The sequence below is a fragment of the Sturnus vulgaris genome, chromosome 24 (genome assembly GCF_052056855.1).
Source record: "Sturnus vulgaris isolate bStuVul1 chromosome 24, bStuVul1.hap1, whole genome shotgun sequence".
NCBI classification, from domain to species: Eukaryota; Metazoa; Chordata; class Aves; order Passeriformes; family Sturnidae; genus Sturnus; species Sturnus vulgaris.
Genome location: NC_142266.1, coordinates 3,126,234 through 3,144,770, shown reverse-complemented (window position 1 = coordinate 3,144,770; position 18,537 = coordinate 3,126,234). Strand labels below are relative to the sequence as shown.

The 18,537-nt window shown below is 50.0% G+C and overlaps 2 protein-coding genes across 5 annotated transcripts in view; both read left to right on the top strand.

Annotated features, from left to right (window-relative positions):
• The first annotated feature begins 4,475 nt into the window (after positions 1–4,475).
• PTAFR (platelet activating factor receptor) lies at positions 4,476–11,093 on the top strand. The gene is made up of 2 exons (XM_014881310.2): positions 4,476–4,632; positions 7,618–11,093. Exon 2 carries the CDS (start codon positions 7,672–7,674, stop codon positions 8,737–8,739), a length of 1,068 nt encoding a protein of 355 aa, XP_014736796.1. The 5' UTR covers positions 4,476–4,632; positions 7,618–7,671; the 3' UTR covers positions 8,740–11,093.
• Positions 11,094–12,770: 1,677 nt separating this feature from the next.
• EYA3 (EYA transcriptional coactivator and phosphatase 3) overlaps positions 12,771–18,537 on the top strand; it is a 40,046-nt gene continuing 34,279 nt past the window's right edge. For 2 of the 4 annotated variants that reach the window (XM_088178318.1, XM_014881298.2), the window contains exons 1-2: positions 12,777–12,845; positions 13,714–13,757. The gene's annotated coding sequence lies outside the window, so the exon portion shown is untranslated. Of the gene's footprint in view, positions 12,846–13,713; positions 13,758–18,537 lie in introns of all 4 variants that reach the window. The other 2 variants (XM_014881299.2, XM_014881297.2) reach the window with 1 other exon arrangement.

Sequence of the window (18,537 nt, the reverse complement as noted above, 5' to 3'; positions counted from 1 at the left end):
GGGAAGACACTCCTTGTTCCACATATCCAGCAAGCAGGGATGAGGTGACGAGGTGCATTGTGACAGCGTGAGTCAGGTGGGTGCTGCTGGTGCCTTTGGTGCTGTGGGGAGGGGACTGCTCTCACTGAGGACCCACTCCACCCCTGAGTGACAATGACCCTGGCTTCACTTTGATGCTGTGAAGCAAGGTGAGGAGCCCTGCTTGGTCCTTACTCCTGTGAGGAAGAGGAGGCAGTGCTTGGAGCCCCTCAGGGAGGGCAGGTCTCTCATCCCACTCGTGCACAGCCCCTGCCCAGGCTGGGCAGGCACATGGGGCAGGAGGTGTCTCACTGCAGCTGGGAGCAGCAGGAGCACTGTCCCAGCTGTGACAGGAGGTGTCTCACTGCAGCTGGGAGCAGCAGGAGCACAGTCCCAGCTGTGACAGGAGGTGTCTCACTGCAGCTGGGGAGCAGCAGGAGCACAGTCCCAGCTGTGACAGGAGGTGTCTCATTGCAGCTGGGAGCAGCAGGAGCACTGTCCCAGCTGTGACAGGAGGTGTCTCACTGCAGCTGGGGAGCAGCAGGAGCACTGTCCCAGCTGTGACAGGAGGTGTCTCACTGCAGCTGGGGAGCAGCAGGAGCACTGTCCCAGCTGTGACAGGAGGTGTCTCACTGCAGCTGGGGAGCAGCAGGAGCACTGTCCCAGCTGTTACAGGATGTGGCTTTTGCCTCCAGCAGAGCTGTGACAGCCTGGGGCTGTAGCACACAAATCCTGACGTGGTGAACTCACCCCTCTGCCCAGTACAGCAGGGCTGGGCTTGGGAACCAAAACCAGCTGGAGGCTGCCCTGCTCCCTTGCCTCACCCACTGCTGGTGAGGCTGTCCAGCTACCAGCAGTGACATTCTCTGCCAGCCTGGGCAATCCCTGTGGCACAGCCAGCAGTGGAAACCATGCCCTGCCTCAACAGCTGTCAGAGGGTACCCAGGGAGTGCCACTGCCCCAGGAGTGGCTGCTGGCCGTTTGGTTGGTGTGCTTTCCTGCTGAGCAAGTCCAGCTCCAGGGCACATTCCTGCAGAATTGGTAGCGAGGTGGGGACAGGCTGTGCCATGACAGGGCAAGCTGAGTTTATTTAGTATTTCTTTCCTGCAATAAGGAAAAGAAAATTTTGCAGAGTGTTACGTGAGTAGTGCAAACTCACAGACAGTAACACTGAGCACCAGCTGAGTGTGTGCTGCAGCTCCAAAAGAATTTCATGGTTTTTCAAAGACCCATCCTGGCACTCGAGAATGGGTCCTGGGGACTGGAACCAGCAGGAACCAAGCTCATCTGTGTGCCAGTGGCTGGCATGTTGGTATTTCATCTTGTCCTTATTTGCTGCTTGTGTCACTGGCAGGGCAATCACAGACCCATCAGCTGAAATGCTGCTCCTCCATTTGCACTCCTTAGGGAGCTCTTCTCTGCCAACACAGTGTAGCTTGCCCTTGGTAAGGAATCTCTGAATGTTTGCTTATAAACTCAAGAGTTTCTGATCCCTCCAAAATTTACATGTGATTATCCAAAGTGAGTATGTTGCTAATGGGCTACATCTAAGAAGGAAATGACCACAAGGACGTGTGCCAGAGGCAGGTGGGACTTACAGGAGGCACTGGGAATGTGCTGCCATGAGGATGCTGCTGGGTGCCAGACCCATGGGGAGCAGCCACTGCCCACCAGTCAGCCTGTGTGGGGTTATCCCCAGAGAATGGAGTTTGGAACAGCTGCTCTGGGATCCTACATGTACAGCAACCTGAAGAACTATCAGTGCTCCTTAGCAGCATAAATGGGAATCAGAGTAAAAGTTTATTTGTTTTTTATTAGGTTGCAAATTGGCTTGATGAAAGTAAAGGCACGTTCAAGATTGGCTTTTTTTCTCAATTCAGCTTTGCACAGCCATCAGAGCTGTCAGCCAGTGTGTGCATTCCCTGGGTGGGAAGAGCAGGAAATAGTGTCAAGCACAGGGCAGTCAGACTGCCAGGAGTGCTGAACGAAACCAGCCTCCACTGGCAAAATGCACCTTAGTATTGGAGTCAGTTACATGCTCAGAAATCGGCAGCAGGGCCAGGAGAGCAGGGAAAGAGGATCCCAGGAGGGAAGGGAGTAAAAGGGAGGAGCTGGGCATTGTATGGGGGCAAAGAGACCTGCTGATGCAGAATGACAATGCTGCGGGGCTGAGCAGAGGAAGGGTGAAGACTTCTGTTCCTCCCCAGCCCAAAACTCCCTGGGCTTTCATTTCCTCTAAGGGCTGGGTTGTGGCAGGACAGTGAACCAAGATTTATCAAGTGTTGCTACCTCCCCACATCACTGGCTGCTCTCCCCAGAGGTTTGGGCCGGCTGTCAGTCAACCTCCGTAGCTCGCTCTTGGCTCTTGTTTGGTTTTAAGTTTAAACCCCCTGGAGCAGCCTAAAGGGCAGAGCTGGGGCTCTGTCTTATCCATGAAGGGTCAGGTTCCTTTTTCCTTACAGCAGCTGATGGGAAGGGGAAAGGAGGGAGGATTTCTGGTGGCAGAGGGAAGGAGATGGCTGCAGCTTCCATCCCAACACAGCTTTGGAGCATCACTGCAGGAGCCTCAGCTCCTCCTCATGTGGCCTGACAGACAGAGCTTGGCTGTCCCTTGCTCCACATGCCAGCCCCCCATGCAGCCCACCCTGCTGAGGCTTCCATCCCATGTGGGCTCCCTCACATTTCAGGGGTTCCACTCTGCTCAGGAGGCTTCCAACTGCCTTGGCCACCCTGTGCTGTGCTGCCAGTTATGGTGTCCATGGATTTCTGGTTGTCTTGGAGTTCTCCCTGAGCAGGGTTCAGAGCAGCAGGACATGGATTGTCCTGCAGTTTGCAGAGCCCTTGTACATTCTCAGTCTGGCTGGAGCTCACCTGGGGATCCTGGGGGCTGCCTGGTCCCTGGGTGCACACCTTCAGAGCACTGTGCTGAAGTGCAGGCCAGATGTTTCCCTCTGTACTGGCCCTGGAAAAGGCCACCTGCACCCTCTGGAGAAGAGCCAGGGAAGAGCCAATCCAGAAAAAGAAGCCCAGAGTGGTACTGGGGTTTTGCCTGCCCCTGGCTGGAGACATCCAGGCGCTGACACAGACGGTGGGTGGGTTCTGGCATGGTGCTGGCTGCCCTGGTACTGTGCAGCCCAAAACCTTGGGACTCCTGAGGCCGAGTGAGCCAAAAGCCAGCATAGAGCAGCACTGCTGCTGTCCACCTTGGCCCTTCTGCCAGTACCCCGTCTCCCTCACTGATGAGGAGATTGCCATGTCCCAGCTTGGAGCCAGGGCTCACCAGCCCAAAAACAAAAGTGTGAGTTGAAAGTGTCCCAGTGTCTGTGCCAGCTCCTTGCTCTTGCAGAAGTTTGGCTGGTGTCCTCAGTGGGGAGGCCCAGGGCACACAACCTTTAGTCTGTCCCTGTGGCTCCCAGGACATGAAGCCACACCATGGGGGTCTCTGGTGCCCCCACAGCATGGACATGGCCAGAACCTTCTAGGGAATGTTTGCCATAGGGGGCATTTCCTGAGAAGAGCCAGGAGAGTTTTTCCCAGCCTTCCCAGAGGAACTCGAGTGCAGACTGGCCTCTTCTGCTGCTTGGGCCCCTGTCATTGCTCAGCAGCCTTGTGGCAGGCTCAGACACCCCTTTGTCCTGGTGATGGACTCTGTGGCTCTGTTCCAGTGTGTTTCACAGTGACCCCAGTGGACCACATCCACACTCAGAGATCTGGTTCCTGTAGGTGTGTCAGGTGAGAGGTTTTTGCTCTAAGATCACATCTGTGCTGCGTGCAGGTGTAAGAGCAGAGGAAGGCATGGAGGGCAGGTTAATCATTGCCAGGGGAGCTGCAGCCTGGGATTTACAGCCAGGCTGGGACATGTGTGCAGCTTTGCTTGTCAGTGGTGTCTCTGAGCACCCCAGCATCAGCATTACCATGCTGAGTGAGCTTCAGGCTGCCACAGGTAACAGTGGCCATAATGTGATGGTCTATGGGACAGGAAACAATCTGCCCTGCTGTGGTGTCTCTCTCTGCTGAGCATCCCTGAGATAAAGGGAGACTTGGGATGGTGGAATCCCTGAATTAGTTCCAACACAAGTGTGAAGGAGACTGCTAGGAAATTAGTCTATCTATATATGAGTGTCCTGTCTCTTCCTTTCCTGGAAGTTATTAAATGGAAGCTCTTCTGCCATTCATCTATTTGGGAGGAAGATGCTCAAAAAGTTGTCTAATCCCAAATCTGACTGGGGACACAGAGTGGATTCCTATTCTGCCTTTAGAGGAAAATCCCAATTTTGCCCTCTTTCAGGATCATCAGAAGCAGAGATACTCTGAGGAAAAAGCCCTAAGGACTTTCCAGACCTTCTCTGTGGCTAATTGTCTTTCCTCTACAGCTTATTTTATTTCTCGTTTCCTTTAGCTGATGACACACATTTCCTCTCTTCTGGTGACTCTGCAGTCATGCTACGGTTGCTCTCATTCTGGTGCCCTGTTCTTCAGAGCTGACAGTGTGGACACTGTCCAGCCCTAGGGCAGGGAAAATAACAACTGGGAGACAACTAAGCATCCTCAGTGAAACCACCACTGCTACTAACGCTGAAGATGGACATATTGTGCTGAATTTTTTCAACTCTGGTAAGCAGAAAATATACTTTATTAGTACTATTCCTCTTGGAATATACTCTTGCTGATGGCAGAGCTTGCTTGCATCTATCAGGCAGTAAATCCTGACTGGGAGGGCACAGTCCACGGCAGTCTATGGACTGGGAGCAGGATTGGCAGGTGCCCTGACCATTCTGGTTGCTTCCACCTTCAGCCCTGCATCCAGTGCAGCTGATGGCACAAACCACCTGGGATTACTGCCTGGGGGACTGTGGGCAAGACAGTGGCTTGGGCTGGAGGTCTCAGGGGGTTTAGCCAGGCAGCAGAGGCTGCTGCAGCAGAGACCAGGACCCACAGCCACCTGTACCCTGCCCGTGGTACCTTTCTGCTGGCACAGGCAGCATGAACAGACTTCAGAGAAAGGGGAACTGCTCAGCAAGGCAGGCTGGGGAGAGACCCCCGAGAGTGCTCCAGGGCTCAGGGCATTCACAAGTGTCCGGGGACACGAGCCTGGGCTCCTCAGGCTGAAGAGGGAATTGAGAACTGGGTAAATTCTGTGAGGAATGGCGCCATGTTCCCTTCTAGCTGTGCTCAGTAGAACACCTCACTTGGCTCATGAGAAGGACAGGACACCTCTCTTGTGATTCCCTGCAGGACCCTGGCATTGGCACAGCACAGCGTCCCCATGCCAAGGTAGATGAGCTCTAGCAGGTGGTTCTGGGGCCAGGACATGGCACTGCCATCTCCCACAGACCACCCTGCCAGAGATTCCAGCAGGCTGGAAAGTCACAGAGCAAATTCTCACACCCTCCTCTCCATTTCAGAGCACAGCCCTGTGGCTCAAGCACATCTTCTGTGCAAGACTCTGCTGTCTTGCATGTGAACATGGGTGTTCACTCTCCCTTCTACCCCATCTGCTAAATTTGACAGCTGGTGTGCAGTCTGCAGACAGGAAAGTTCTCCAGAACTCCTGGGCAAAGTTTGATGGTCACCATGATGGCCATTGTGCAGAATCAGAAATGGAGGTGTGGGTGGAAGAGCCCTGGGCACTGTCTGAAGGGACTTTGTGAACAGCAGCTGTGCCCATGTATTGGATGTAAGCACTTCTCCTCATCAGTTCTGCTAGAGAGTTGCATTACCTGGGGTTTTTCCTCTATTCCTGGTATACTCAGGTCTGGTGCCACAGGAATAGACCACCTTTAATTGCAAAGATCCCAACCCTAAGCACCAGAACCATTTGCTGGTGTTGCAGGTAGTCCTAGCAGTGTGAAATTACGATACAGATTTGGGGGAAAAAAAGGAGTTCTCTAATGATCTTAGCTAATTAGGACTTCTTGGGTTTTTATTCCTTATTCTAATGTCAGACTAGTGTATCAAACATCACACTCCCTGTGATGAAGCCCACCACCTGAATAATCTACTGCCCTTTGGAGCTCAGGGGGCTCTCAGGAGGGTGGCAGAGATGAAGGTGAATGAGGAGAAATACACTTGAAATACAGATGTCACCTGGGGCCAGCTGCCACACTGCCACAGCTGTGTCCCTTCTGCACAGACCGTGGCTGGAAGATTGAGCCTAAGGACACCTGGAACCCAGCACTGCCCAGCATGCAGCTGCCTGGGAAGTTCCAAATCTTGTGACTGTCGTGTCCTTAGAGGACCTGAGAGGGGTGAGGAAGGACAGGACCCTCAGGAAGATGACTGCTACTTTCCTCCCCTAATGACTGGAGAGCAGCACTGAGGGCTGCAATTCTGCAGAAAAACGGAGAGCAAACTCCAGCTCCAGCTGACTTCCCCATTTGCAGAGAAAAAATGCAAATGTGCAAATGTGTAAATGAGGAACAACACCACAAGGGCACCCCGGGGGGGCTCAGCCCACAGAGGATGGGATGGGGCTTCCTGCCACTGCCTGCTGCTAGGGAGGATCCAGAATATTTTGAGGAAGGAAGGCACCCTGCTCAGGAGCAGCAAGTGAGGAAAGTGATCCTGCCCCTCTACTCAGCCCAGGTGAGGCCATATCTGGGGTGCTATGTCCACTTCTGGGCTCCTCAGTCTGTAATTAAACCCTGCAAAAAAGCCATACAGCTCCTGGAGTGGATTCCAGTGGAGGCTGCAGAGACAATGAAGGGACTGGAGCATCTCTGTGATGAGGAAAGGCTGAGGGAGCTAGAGCTGCTCAGCCTTGAGAACTGAGAGGGGACATTATCCCTGTCTGTGTCTGCAGGGAGGGGTCAGGAGGACAGGGCCAGACTCTTTTCAGTGGTGCCCAGGGGCAGGACGTGGATATCAGGCATGAACTGAAACATAGGAAATCCCATTCGAATATGAGAAAAATTTCATGACTGTGAGGGTGACAGAACCCTGGAACAGGCTGCCCAGAGAGGCTGTGAAGTCTCTTTCCCTGCAGTTATTCAAACCCTGCCTGGATGCCATCCTGCACAACCTCCTCAGGGTAATCTACTTCAACAGGGGCTGGGCCAGGTGATCTCCCAAGGTCTTTCCCAACCACAACTCTTTTGAGATTCTGTGAGACATTTTTACCACGTATTTTTTCATATCCGGAATTCTTCAAAACAAATATAAAGAAGTTAGAAAGTATCAGGAACAGTGGTAGGAGGTGGGGGCGTGGGGGAGGTCGCAGGGGAAGAAAGGAGAACCAGATGAAGGGAGAGAATGAATCATAGAAAACACCCCTGATTCTAGTAAAAGATTAAGAAACTTGAGAAAGGGCAGAGTAACAGATTATTTTTATCTAAGAACCTTCATGCAGAGAAGTATTTGAAGATTAGAGATCAGTGATCTGAGACCTCACTGCAGCAAACAATGCTGGATGAAGATACATAGGTTTGTATGCTGTGGAAATGGGACCAAAGACAGGACCAAGGAGACATGGCAGGTGTCTGGCTGGAACCAAGGCATCAGCAGAACTCCTATGGTCATAGATAACTGATAATGAAAGGTGGGGCTTGGCTTAGCAATGGTGCCAAACCAATCAGCTTGATTTCTGCTGTCTATTTTTAGGTAAGAATAAAAGCTGTGGCAGGAAACTGTGCTTCAGACGTGCCCATCAACAGAATGATGTCTGGAAAGGACAAAGGAGGTGTGGAAGGCACTGCTGATTTCTATGTTTCATGTGATATAGACTCTGAGTTTCGCTACAACCTCTTCACCGTTTTCTACAGCATTATTTTCATTCTGGGCTTTGTTGCCAACTGCTATGTCCTCTGGATTTTCAGCCGTATTTACCCCACCAAGAAACTCAATGAAATCAAGATATTCATGATGAACCTCACAGTAGCTGATTTGCTCTTCTTAGTTACAATGCCAATGTGGATTGTTTACTACCACCACCATGGAGACTGGATCATGCCTCAGTTCCTGTGTAGTGTGGCTGGCTGTTTGTTTTTTGTTAACACCTATTCTTCTGTTGCCTTTCTGATGGTCATCACATACAACCGTTACCAAGCTGTGACTAATCCTATTAGAGCTGCTCAGCTGACCACCCAGAGAAGAGGTATCTACCTGTCAGCAGCTATCTGGATCATAATAGTGGGCAGCTCTTTGTATTACCTCTTTGACAATAATACTAACCAGGAGGAGGTCGGCTCCAGGAATTTCACAAGGTGCTTTGAGCGCTATGACACCTCGAGTGGTGTTTCAGCTGTTCTTGCCATTCATGTCATCATCTGCATCCTTTTCTATATCATTTTCCTTTTAGTACTAGGCTGGAACATTGTCATTATGAGGACCCTGTTCTCCAAGTCAACACATCCCCGGAAGAGCGCTCATGTCAAGCAGAGGGCACTGTGGATGGTGTGCACAGTGCTGGCTGTGTTCATCATAAGCTTTGTGCCCCATCACATCGTGAACCTGCCCTGGACTCTGACTGTCCTGGAGCAGTGGAAGAAGGAAGACTGTCAGCTGCGCCAACAGCTCAACGATGCTCACCAGGTGACTTTGTGCCTCTTGAGTACCAACTGTGTGTTGGACCCGATCATCTACTGCTTCCTCACCAAGAAGTTCCAGAAGCATCTTTCAGAAAACCTGAAAAGCATGAAAGGGAGTCGCAAGTGTTCCAGGCAAACAACAGACACGATGATTGAGGGCACGCTTCAGCAAGAGGATGCCATTGGGATCTGTTAGGGCCACTCGGTGTGTTCTGATTGCACATGGAGGGGCAGGAATCATTCACTCATCTTTTCTCAAGAAGAGGCACCAAGGGACACAACAGAGGACCAGGATTTTACATTTTCTTTTTCCCATTAGACAGAAGAATGGACACTCATTTCTTCTGTCACATACAATGGGCAGAACTAGAACCTGGCAGCAAAGCTCCTTCTGTCTGGGCTGGTATTCTCATGGGCACTGAGAACAGCCCAGATGACCTGCTTTAACGTGAAAGAAGTGTGTCACTGAGCCTCTGCAGTGAGCAGCTAGCAGCTGAGTGTACCAAAATTACCCATTGTGTTGGTCCAGACAGCACCATCCCTGCTCCTCTGCCTGCCCTCGCAGCTCTTACAGAGGACCCAGTATCAGCTGTAAGGGACTTCTAAAAGACCTGGAAGAACAGATTGAGCTCAGTATCATCAGGTGGCCCTTCTAAGCAGCTTACATGGTCCTGTGAAGAGAATCTGAGCTGATGAAGCTCTCGAGTGGCTGTAAGAGATGTAGTCCACAGAATTCTTCAACTGCTGTCAAAGACATCTGCACCTCTGATCCCTTCATCCCTTCTTAGCAACTCACGTGGTCTGCTGGGATCCAAACTTGACAGATGTCTGGGAGTAGCTATTATGAATCTTTGCTTGCAGATCTTGGGTCAGTAAAGCAGGGAAGAAAGAGAAATTAGCAGTACCTCAGCACATCTGTACCCCTCCCTTCACCAGATCAGCACTATGGCCAAAGGAAACCATGGTCTGCCCTGGCTTCCTGTGTGAGAACAGAACTGGCCAGCCAGAGGCCTCATGCACTCAGTTTAGTAATTTCTGACTGCATGGGCCTGCAGACACCCAGTCTTGCTAAGGAGGCTCCAGGTAACAGAGGGCTATTGTCAGCATGGGCATTATGATAAAGAAAAAAAGCTTAAAATGCTTCTGTATCTTTGTACTTATTTATTTAAATTAGGGTTATAGTCATTACATTATGCCTTCCTCCAGTCCTTCAAGTTCTGCTGCAAATAATCGAAGCTGACTAGCTCTGGATCTAGAGCAAGTGAAGTGCTAGGTCAGGACACTTGACAGACAGATAATTCATACCCTCCAACAGCACTGGAGGTCCCTCACCCAGGGCTGGATGCAGTTCACTGGGGCCCAGGGCAAAGTGGTTTTCCGTGGGTGCTGAGTCCTGTTACCAGTCATAAGACACTTGGGGTTCCTTTTCTAACCCAAATTGCTCAATCTAGCACAGGAAATTGGGCAGGGAAGGGAAAGTACTTGTTTTCACAACAGTTGTTAGTTCCCTAAAAAACATAGTCTGTTGATTATGGGAAGAGTGTATCTGACCTGTGACACCAATTATTCATGTGCAGGACAGCAGCTTTCCCACACCTTCCCTAGAACAGGAGAGATGAGCCCAAGTCTTTCCAAAGACAGCACCAATACATGTCCTGCTTTGCCTGTACCCATTGGAGATATGGGTCCTTCAGATGTATCCTCTGGAGCTCCCCAGGCAGCTTGTGCCAATGAGGAAAAGAACGAAGATGTTTATTTTTCTAAGGCCATTGCATGGGCCAGCCCTGCACTCCAGGCCCAGTGCCAGAGGAAAGAGTCTGATCACAATAAGAATGCATCTCCCTCCTAGTCCTGGGCTCTGTTCCAGTAATGGCCCACAACAAACACTTGCCAGTACCTCATGCTCCTGAGACTCATTCAAAGATGCACCCTGAATCTGCAGAGCCACAGCACACAGGCAGGAAGCAACTTCTGTAACTTAAAAGCCTAAATCTGGCTTGCTGGAGGAATCTGCCTCTGTTTCTGCACTGTTCTCTGGGCACATTCTGGAGGAGGAGCTCTTGAAGCTGGCAGATGGAGGGGACCTGCTTTCCCCCTTTGGCTCCCAGCAATAGTGGAGCTCTCATTTCACAGACCCTAAAGCCCCGATAGATGGAGTTTGGCAACTCTTGGAGGAAATTGAAAGGATTTTTACATGGAAAGCTGGCAGATGCATGATCTTCTCCTGATTCTTGGAAAGCTTGCAATAGTTTACAGTTTAGCCCTTTACTATGGGTACATAACAGGCTTTATTCCACAGCAAGCACTGTGGGCTCAGGGAACAAACATAAACTTCTATCTGAGGAAAAGGATAAGGGGAAAGCCCCAAAGCCACTTCAGGAGATGTTACGTTAACTAGTCAGTAAAAATTCATTTCTAAAAACCAGACTAAGCTGCTACTTCTGTTCCTGGAAATACCTTCTTGTTCTTACCACAATGTTGCATTACTTTACTTTACCTTGCAATGAAATGGATCCTCAAAAGTTCTTTTAAATAAAGTGTGTTCCACAAGTTCGCCCTTTAACTTTCTCCATCTTCTTATCTTTCTGTATTTATACTTGAGAGAAAGCCTTGGTACCACACTGGAACAGCTTTAATGCGTCCTTTTTATTTTTTTTTTTAAACCATCACAAGAACTCTTGGGGGGGTGAAATTAAGGTTCTACCTGCTAAAAGGGGAAGAAATCATTTCAGATAGGAAACAACTCCTGAAAAATCTGCTAGAGCTCTCCAAAAGCCAACAAGACGAAACCCCCTGAACTCTCTGACCTGCATATGGGAAATTTATGCAGATCAGTTGTGTGGCTGTGACCTGACAAACCATTTTAATGTATTGATTTTGCAGGGCCAGGCTGTGGTAGTGGAGGAGGCCAGGAGAGGGGAGGGCTGCAGTGATGGTTTCTGTGAGAAGCTGTCAGAAGCTTTCCCGTGTTCAATGAAGCCAAAGCCATTAGGCTCCAGGGCGGACCTGAGCCCATCAGAGATGGTGGCAGCACCTTTGGGATAACATAATAAAATAGGAAACAACAGTTTCTGCACAGGAGCAATTGGCAGCCAAAGAAAAGGGGAGCGAGAATATGCGAGTACCATCCCTGCAGAGCCCAGCGGCCGTGGGGAAGGAGGGCAGGACCTGCTCCAGGTGCTGGGACTGAGATTCCTCTGCAGCCCATGGAGGGCAGGGAGTGCGGAGATGCTTCTGAAGCCCCTGGAGGAGGCTCCAGAGCAGGGCAATGCCCGAGAAGCTGTGACTGCGTGGGAAGCCCGTGCTGGAGCAGGGTCCTGGCAGGACCCGCAGACAAAAGCCCACTCTGGAGCAAGTTTGCTGGCGGGATTTGTGACCCCATGGGGGACCCGCAGTGAAGCTGCATCTTCCTAAAATACTGACCCCGCGGGAAATAACCCGTGCTGGAGAGGGGAAAACTCTGAGGCGTCCATGCCCTGTGATGATCCCCTATCTCCCGGCTGGGGGGAGGAGGAAGAGAATCAGGAACACAGCCGAGCCCGAAAACCAGGGAGGGGTGGGGGATTAAGATAGGGGTTTATTTCCCGTTACCCTACTCTGATTTCTCTCGCAATAAATTAAATGGATTCCCCCAGCCGAATCGAGTCTGCTGTACCGATGCTGGGTGAGCGATCTCTCCTGCCCTGCTCTCGCCCCATCAGTTTTTTATTGTGTTTTCTCTCCCCTGCCCGGCTGAGGAGGGCAGTGATGGAGCGGCTTTGGTGCTATCCAGCCGGGCTGGCCGGGCCCCCTCTATTGAAACACCCGCTGGGAGAGTGAGCGGGAGGGCGGCCCCAGGAAGGTGACAGCGCCCAGACCCGCAGCGGCGGCTCCCGGGCCGGGCCCCTCAGTCCCCTCAGCCCCCTCAGCCCCGCTGCCCCTCAGCCCCCTCAGTCCCCTCGGCCCCGCAGTCCCCTCATCCCCTCAGTCCCCTCATCCCCGCTGCCCCTCAGCCCCCTCAGTCCCCTCATCCCCGCTGCCCCTCAGCCCCCTCAGTCCCCTCATCCCCTCAGTCCCCTCATCCCCGCTGCCCCTCAGCCCCCTCAGTCCCCTCATCCCCGCTGCCCCTCAGCCCCCTCAGTCCCCTCATCCCCGCTGCCCCTCAGCCCCCTCAGTCCCCTCGGCCCCGCAGTCCCCTCATCCCCGCCCCGGGCCGTGACGCCACTGCCGGCGCCGCTCTCTGTTCCGGCGGCGGGCGGGGAGCGCGGGCGCCGCTGCCATGTCCGCTGCGGGCCCCGGGCCCGGCTCCGGAGCCGCCTCTCGGTAAGAACTCGCTCGGGCCCTGCACACGGAGCACCCCCGCAGCCCCCGGTGCTGTTCACAGGCTTGGGCTGGGACCGGCGGGCCGGGGCTGTGAGGCCGCGGGTGGTGAGGCCGACGCGTGTGCTCAGCGTGGGCTCTGCCCCTGCCTCTGCCTGCCCGGAGCGCGGGCCCGGACCCTGTCTGGCCGTCCCCGGGCCTGGCGGGATGTGCCCGGCTGTGCCGGCTGCTTTGCCGCTGGTGGAAGAGCTGGGGGAAAGGCAGCAGGGGCAGGAGGCACTGCCCGGCTCCCTGGGCTCCCCCAGGCACTGAGGAGCGGCCAGAGGCAGCCGGGATTCAGAGCCGGGCCCGCGACTTGCCCAGGGCTCGGTCGATGGCCGCGGCTCCCGGGGCCGGGCGCGGGCTGTGCGGGTTTCCCCAGGGCACAGTTCAGCACACCTGCATCGCTCCTGGGCGGGTTTAGCTGCTGGGGAAGTCTGAGAGGATGTTTGGGCCTCACAAGCGAGGCTGGATCCCGATCGGCTCTGCTGGATGTTCCTGGTTCTGGGAATGCTGTGCAGAGTTGCTGGAGCTGTATGTACAGCCAGCCGCAGCACAGAGTGCCTTGTTAGTTTGGTTGCTGTGGTGCATGGTGTGGCTGAATGGTTTCCAGACTAGAGCTAGTCCTTGATGGAACATAGCTGTAGCCATTCCGATGGAGCATCAAACAGAGAATCATGGTGGAGTTTGCCTTCAGAATGGAGCTAACTCTGCTTCTGTGAAACTGAATATGTAGTATAGTAACCTCCAACTGGTAATTAACGGGCAATATACTGATTAGGATAATGATAATCATGAAAGTCTTATCTGCCACTTCTTTGGTTTCCTTCAGTTTTGTCTGTTGTGGATTATCTTAAACTCCGGAAGCTGAATAAGGTATGTTTAGTTGAGAATCACAATCCATGTGCCTCAAGTCAGTGGTTTCATAATAAGTTACTTTTAAAAATGCATGAACATGGCGACTTTCTTAGCCTGCAAATCTACAGGCTTTGTTGTGCTGAACCTACTGTGTGTGAGGGATTTTCCTTGTCCCCTCATAGTGTGATCCCTCTTACTTGTGGAGTCCTGCTATGCAGCTTTTGCCACAGAAGCAGTGATCTGCTGGTACATTCTCCCTGCTCTGTTTGAAACATTGCTGAGCTTGAGGTCCTGCAGTTTCCAAGCTGCTGCAATTCCTGCAGTGTTTGCCTGCAGCTTTTGTCTCCCCCTCGGCTTTTCCCTCGGCCTCAGCAGCAGTTATGGCTCCTGGAGACCTGTGTATTATTGGGTTGTGCAACACATCTGATTGAAAAATTTGAGAAGCAACTTTTCAAATAATTTATTTGAAAAACTGTCACGGATGTGTGCAATAGCTGTAGAAATTCCCAAGTAGTTGATGATTTTGGAAGTATTTATAACTTCTCAAAACTTTGCGTTGGAAATATCCAGATGTTGAATGAATTTTGAGTTGAGCGTGTCAGAGGAGACTATAAATGGGTTTCCATGTGTTGTATGAATGAGTGGAGCCCCTCTACAGTAGACTGATGTACCATTCATTTCCTAACTTACGTGTACCAAAAGGTGCTTATAGATGGCTAAAAATAAAACTAGATAAAATATACTGAAATACTTTCATTGAACTAAAAGTCAGGCAAGTGTGCAAGTCCTGTGTGCAAGCCATGCTCTACACATGGTACTCAAGGCATAAAGCAGATAATATGTCATTGGGATGTGAGTAGTTCCCTGCCTATACTCTCAGTTAGCAGAAGTAGGGTTATTTTTTTTTCCCCTCTTGGCAAGTCTCTGCTCTCTTTCCCTGGAATGTGCTCTTAGAAAACGGATGTTTGATAAAACTTTTACTGGGTCTGCAAAACCGTGTGATTGGAAAAGGAGCTGCCAGGATGAAGAGGTGTGGAAGCTTTTGAGCCTGAAATGGAATTGTGTCAGGACTTAACAGCTGGTGTTTTATATATGTTCTTGCACCAAGTAGGGTCTACAGACACCCATCTCCAGACAGGGGCATGGTGTAGGTTATGTGTTGGTTATAAGTTGAGGAAGGTCTTTTTCAGCTTTTTCTTGCTTCGTCTTACCCTTAATTGATTTTCTTTATTTCATCCTAATTTGTCTAGAATTTTTTTCCTTTACTTGGTTAAAGGGCTGCAAACCAGCATCTCTTCAGCAGTATTCTCTGGTGGCCCCTCTCCAGCAGTGATTCTGGGATAATCTGTGCAGATGCCATGACTGGAGACACTCCAGTACCCGAGGGAGTAATTTCAAATCCTTCCTTTCTTCTTGCAGCTGCCTCCAGAGCCTCAGTGAAGGTGATGTTGCAAGGGCACGGATCTCCTGATGCCTTACCCAACGTGATGTTCAGGAGAGTGCTGTGACACAGCAGGGCATAGCAGCCTCTTTAGGGTTTGGTGTCATTGTGATTGACACCAACCACTGCCTTGTCTTTTTCAGGTTGTTATGCATCAGCTCTGTAACTGAACAAGCTAACTAGAAAACAAGCCCAGATGTGTGTATCAAGCTCTGGTTCTGCCCAAACTTAGTCCTGTTTGTCACTCTTCCAGAGCCCCCTGGGAGCAGGAATATGGTCACAGGTGATGGAGCTGTGGGAGTGAGTTGTGCTCTGCTCCTCACCTGTCCCAGCTGTCAAATAAAACTGCTTGTAACTTAATGGAGTTTTGGGTTAAACATGCTTTGAATATCACTGCAGGAGTTTGCATAACGTGACACCTCTCAGATGGTGTCAGCTGAAAGTGCACAGTCTTATCCCTGGCCACAGGCTAATTACACTAATTAGTGTAATTACTAATTACAAAAACTAATTCCAGATCTGTTAGTAAAGCAATGACCAGGTTATTCATCTGCTCGATTTCATCTTGCCCTTGAGATTGTCTGTGGTCATCAGGCACTCCAGAACATACAGCACTGGTTTTACAGGGATTTGCTTGTTATCCAGCTAGAGATTGATTCTCAGTGCCAAGGTTTGAAGAAAATATATTTATAGCAATGAAGAGATCATCAGGATCTTGTTCATTTCCTCCTGGAAGCCACTCTTCAGCAGTTTTGGTGAAGTCTTCACAGGTCTTTGCTTGACCTCCCAGATTATTCGCATTTGAGCTTAGTCCAAAACTGTCTGTCCAGCCAAACTCCACCTGCTTTACTCATTTTCTTGCCTCTTGGGGTGGACTGGGTTCTTGTGCTTGGAGAAGCTGTCCTTCATGATCAGATGTTGCCTCTTCAGGCCCCCCCATAGCACTGTACAGATCAGATCAGCCTTCTGAACACGCTGTAAGCTGGCTGTTTATTTTGTTACTTGACATCTTCACTTTTCCTGGGTTCTTGAATTGAGTATAGTTGAGTACTGAAAGAGTTTCTCTAATACAAGTATAGGTGCATTTTGTGATAGCCTCTGGTATTAGCTATGTGATTTTTTTGATCTGTATGTGTCAAATCTTTTATTGAAAATGAAATTTAGGGCTACATAATGTCGATAATTACTTTTTGTGGTTAATGTGATGCAGATTTGCTGTCTGACTGAGAGAAGTTTAAAGTGTTCAGTCTTTTGTTCAGGAAGTGTCCTAATCTATTAGAATTTGTCTGAAGTGGCTTTTAGGAATTAAAGGCAGAGTGTCCTGCTGTTGGGAAATTTGTTTTTAAAACCGTGGAAGCCAAACAGCATTCTTTGTCTGTCTAGGGCTGCAGCTCTAGAAGTTTGTTACCTGTTTATTAATTCCCAGAAACACAAAAGTGTATATGGGCTGTGAGATTTTAGGTACCACACCCTGTGTGATCAGGGGAACATCTGTCTGGTTTCACTGCAAGTTATACCCTCAAGAAGAGAGGAGGGAATCAATTCTTCTGCTTGGCTGATGTTTCTGTCTGTCACTGTGCTTTGGTTTTGTCACTGAAAGGTAGCAGCAGTTGTGTGTTCTTGTGCCCTGTGAGTGATGCATGTTGGCTCTGTCTAGCAGGAGTTGCCACATGATTTCTGGGCTCAGTGGGAATTGTTTTTCTTGAGGATGAAGTTGTTCTTTCCAAATCTTCCGTTAGTGAAAACAATTCTTTTCCGCATTAAAATTTTCCTGCTGTGTTTCAAAATGGAATAGAAAAAGCATTGCATAAGAACCGGGCAAACAAGCATGTGTCATCGGTCAGCAGAGTGAGCTGCAGACAGTCAGAGCACTGATAGCTCTGCAAGGGTCTAAAAGTCATGGGGAACTTCCTGTCAGTGCAACAGGCATTGCTTAGTAGAAAACTTGATTTGTATTTCCATGTTTGATTTCAGTTATTTTCTTACTGTGTTTATTTCTCACAGCGCATTTTTTTTTTCCATTTTAAGGTTATGAAATTTTTTAATAAAACCATGGTTTTTCAGTCCTACAGGACAGCATTTGGAGGCTTGTCATGACTATCCATACCTTCAGAAATAGGGCATACAAAATGCCTTCCTTGTAACTTTACAGTGTTTGATTCTGAAATTTCGTGGTCGATAAAGGAGGGAAGAAGGAGCATGGAGACAGAGCAGGGAATCATCCAGCAGCACTCATTGCAAAGGTTTATTTTGCTGCTTGTCACAATATTTTGCAGATACCTGTGTGTGTTGTAACTAGGGGCATGTGGGTGTGTGTGGAGGATGAGAAAAGCCCATAGTGGAGTATCAGTGTTTGCAGTGAGCTCTGCTGGATTGTTCCAGACAGAATTAGCAGGCTGCTGTGTAGCCCAGCTTTCATTCATTAACTCGAGTCCTTTTTCAGCTCTGCTTCAGAAGAAGGAAATATTTCATCAGCTTGGCAAGTGAAATACTATCATGGTTGGATATAGGAATGCTGGGGTACAGGGAAGAATAAAATATGTCCATGTGCCTGCCTACACCCTAATGGGGAGGAGCACAGGCCATTGCCAGTGCAGGGGATGACTGAGAGCATATTTTGCCTGAAGACTAAAACTTAAGTCAAACCTTCAGAATAAAACGTGCTCAACAGCTGTTGCAGTGCATAGTAATGTCAATATGTGTCTCTTCTACTTTTGTTTTTATTTGGGTATTTTAATTAAATCTAAAAAAAGAAACGGGGTAGATCTGCCCCGCTGCACTGTGCCAAGTTCTGCTCCTCTGTCAGAAGCTGTTTGTCATGTGGTGAGTGGCATGGAGTGAAAACATTGTGAGGAGAAGCTCTGCTCTAGTTGAGTGATGTCTTGGATTGCTTTGGCTGCATTCTCTGATCCTCTGTGGGTGTAATGCAGCAGCATGGGGCACATTGTCATGAAATACCCCACCAGAAAATATGGGAAGACTATACTATTCTGCTTCCTAATTCATGTATTTTTGTTGCTGCTTATTGTAAGGTGGTGGTCCTTGAATAATTGAAGAGTGAAAATAACTGCATAGGTTATTTGGGTTGGACTTGTACAAGACATTACAGCCATCGCTGTAAAAGATAATAAAAAAGCGTTTTTATAAGTATGTACTACACCACTTAGCCAAGTCTCTGAGGACAGATAGGATGCAGTCAAGGGCACTGAGGGAGTGGCAGAGGTGCTCACTGAGCCACTTTCCATCATTTCCCAGCCTTCCTGGCTAACCAGGCAGCTCCCACTTGACTGGATGCTTTCAAATGCAGTGCCCATCTAGAAGGAGGGTCAGAAAATGTGTCTGGGGACTACAGCCTGG

Excerpts from the sequence above, each read along its gene's own strand:
- PTAFR (XM_014881310.2), top strand. The coding sequence starts at position 7,672 with ATGATGTCTGGAAAGGACAAAGGAGGTGTGGAAGGCACTGCTGATTTC.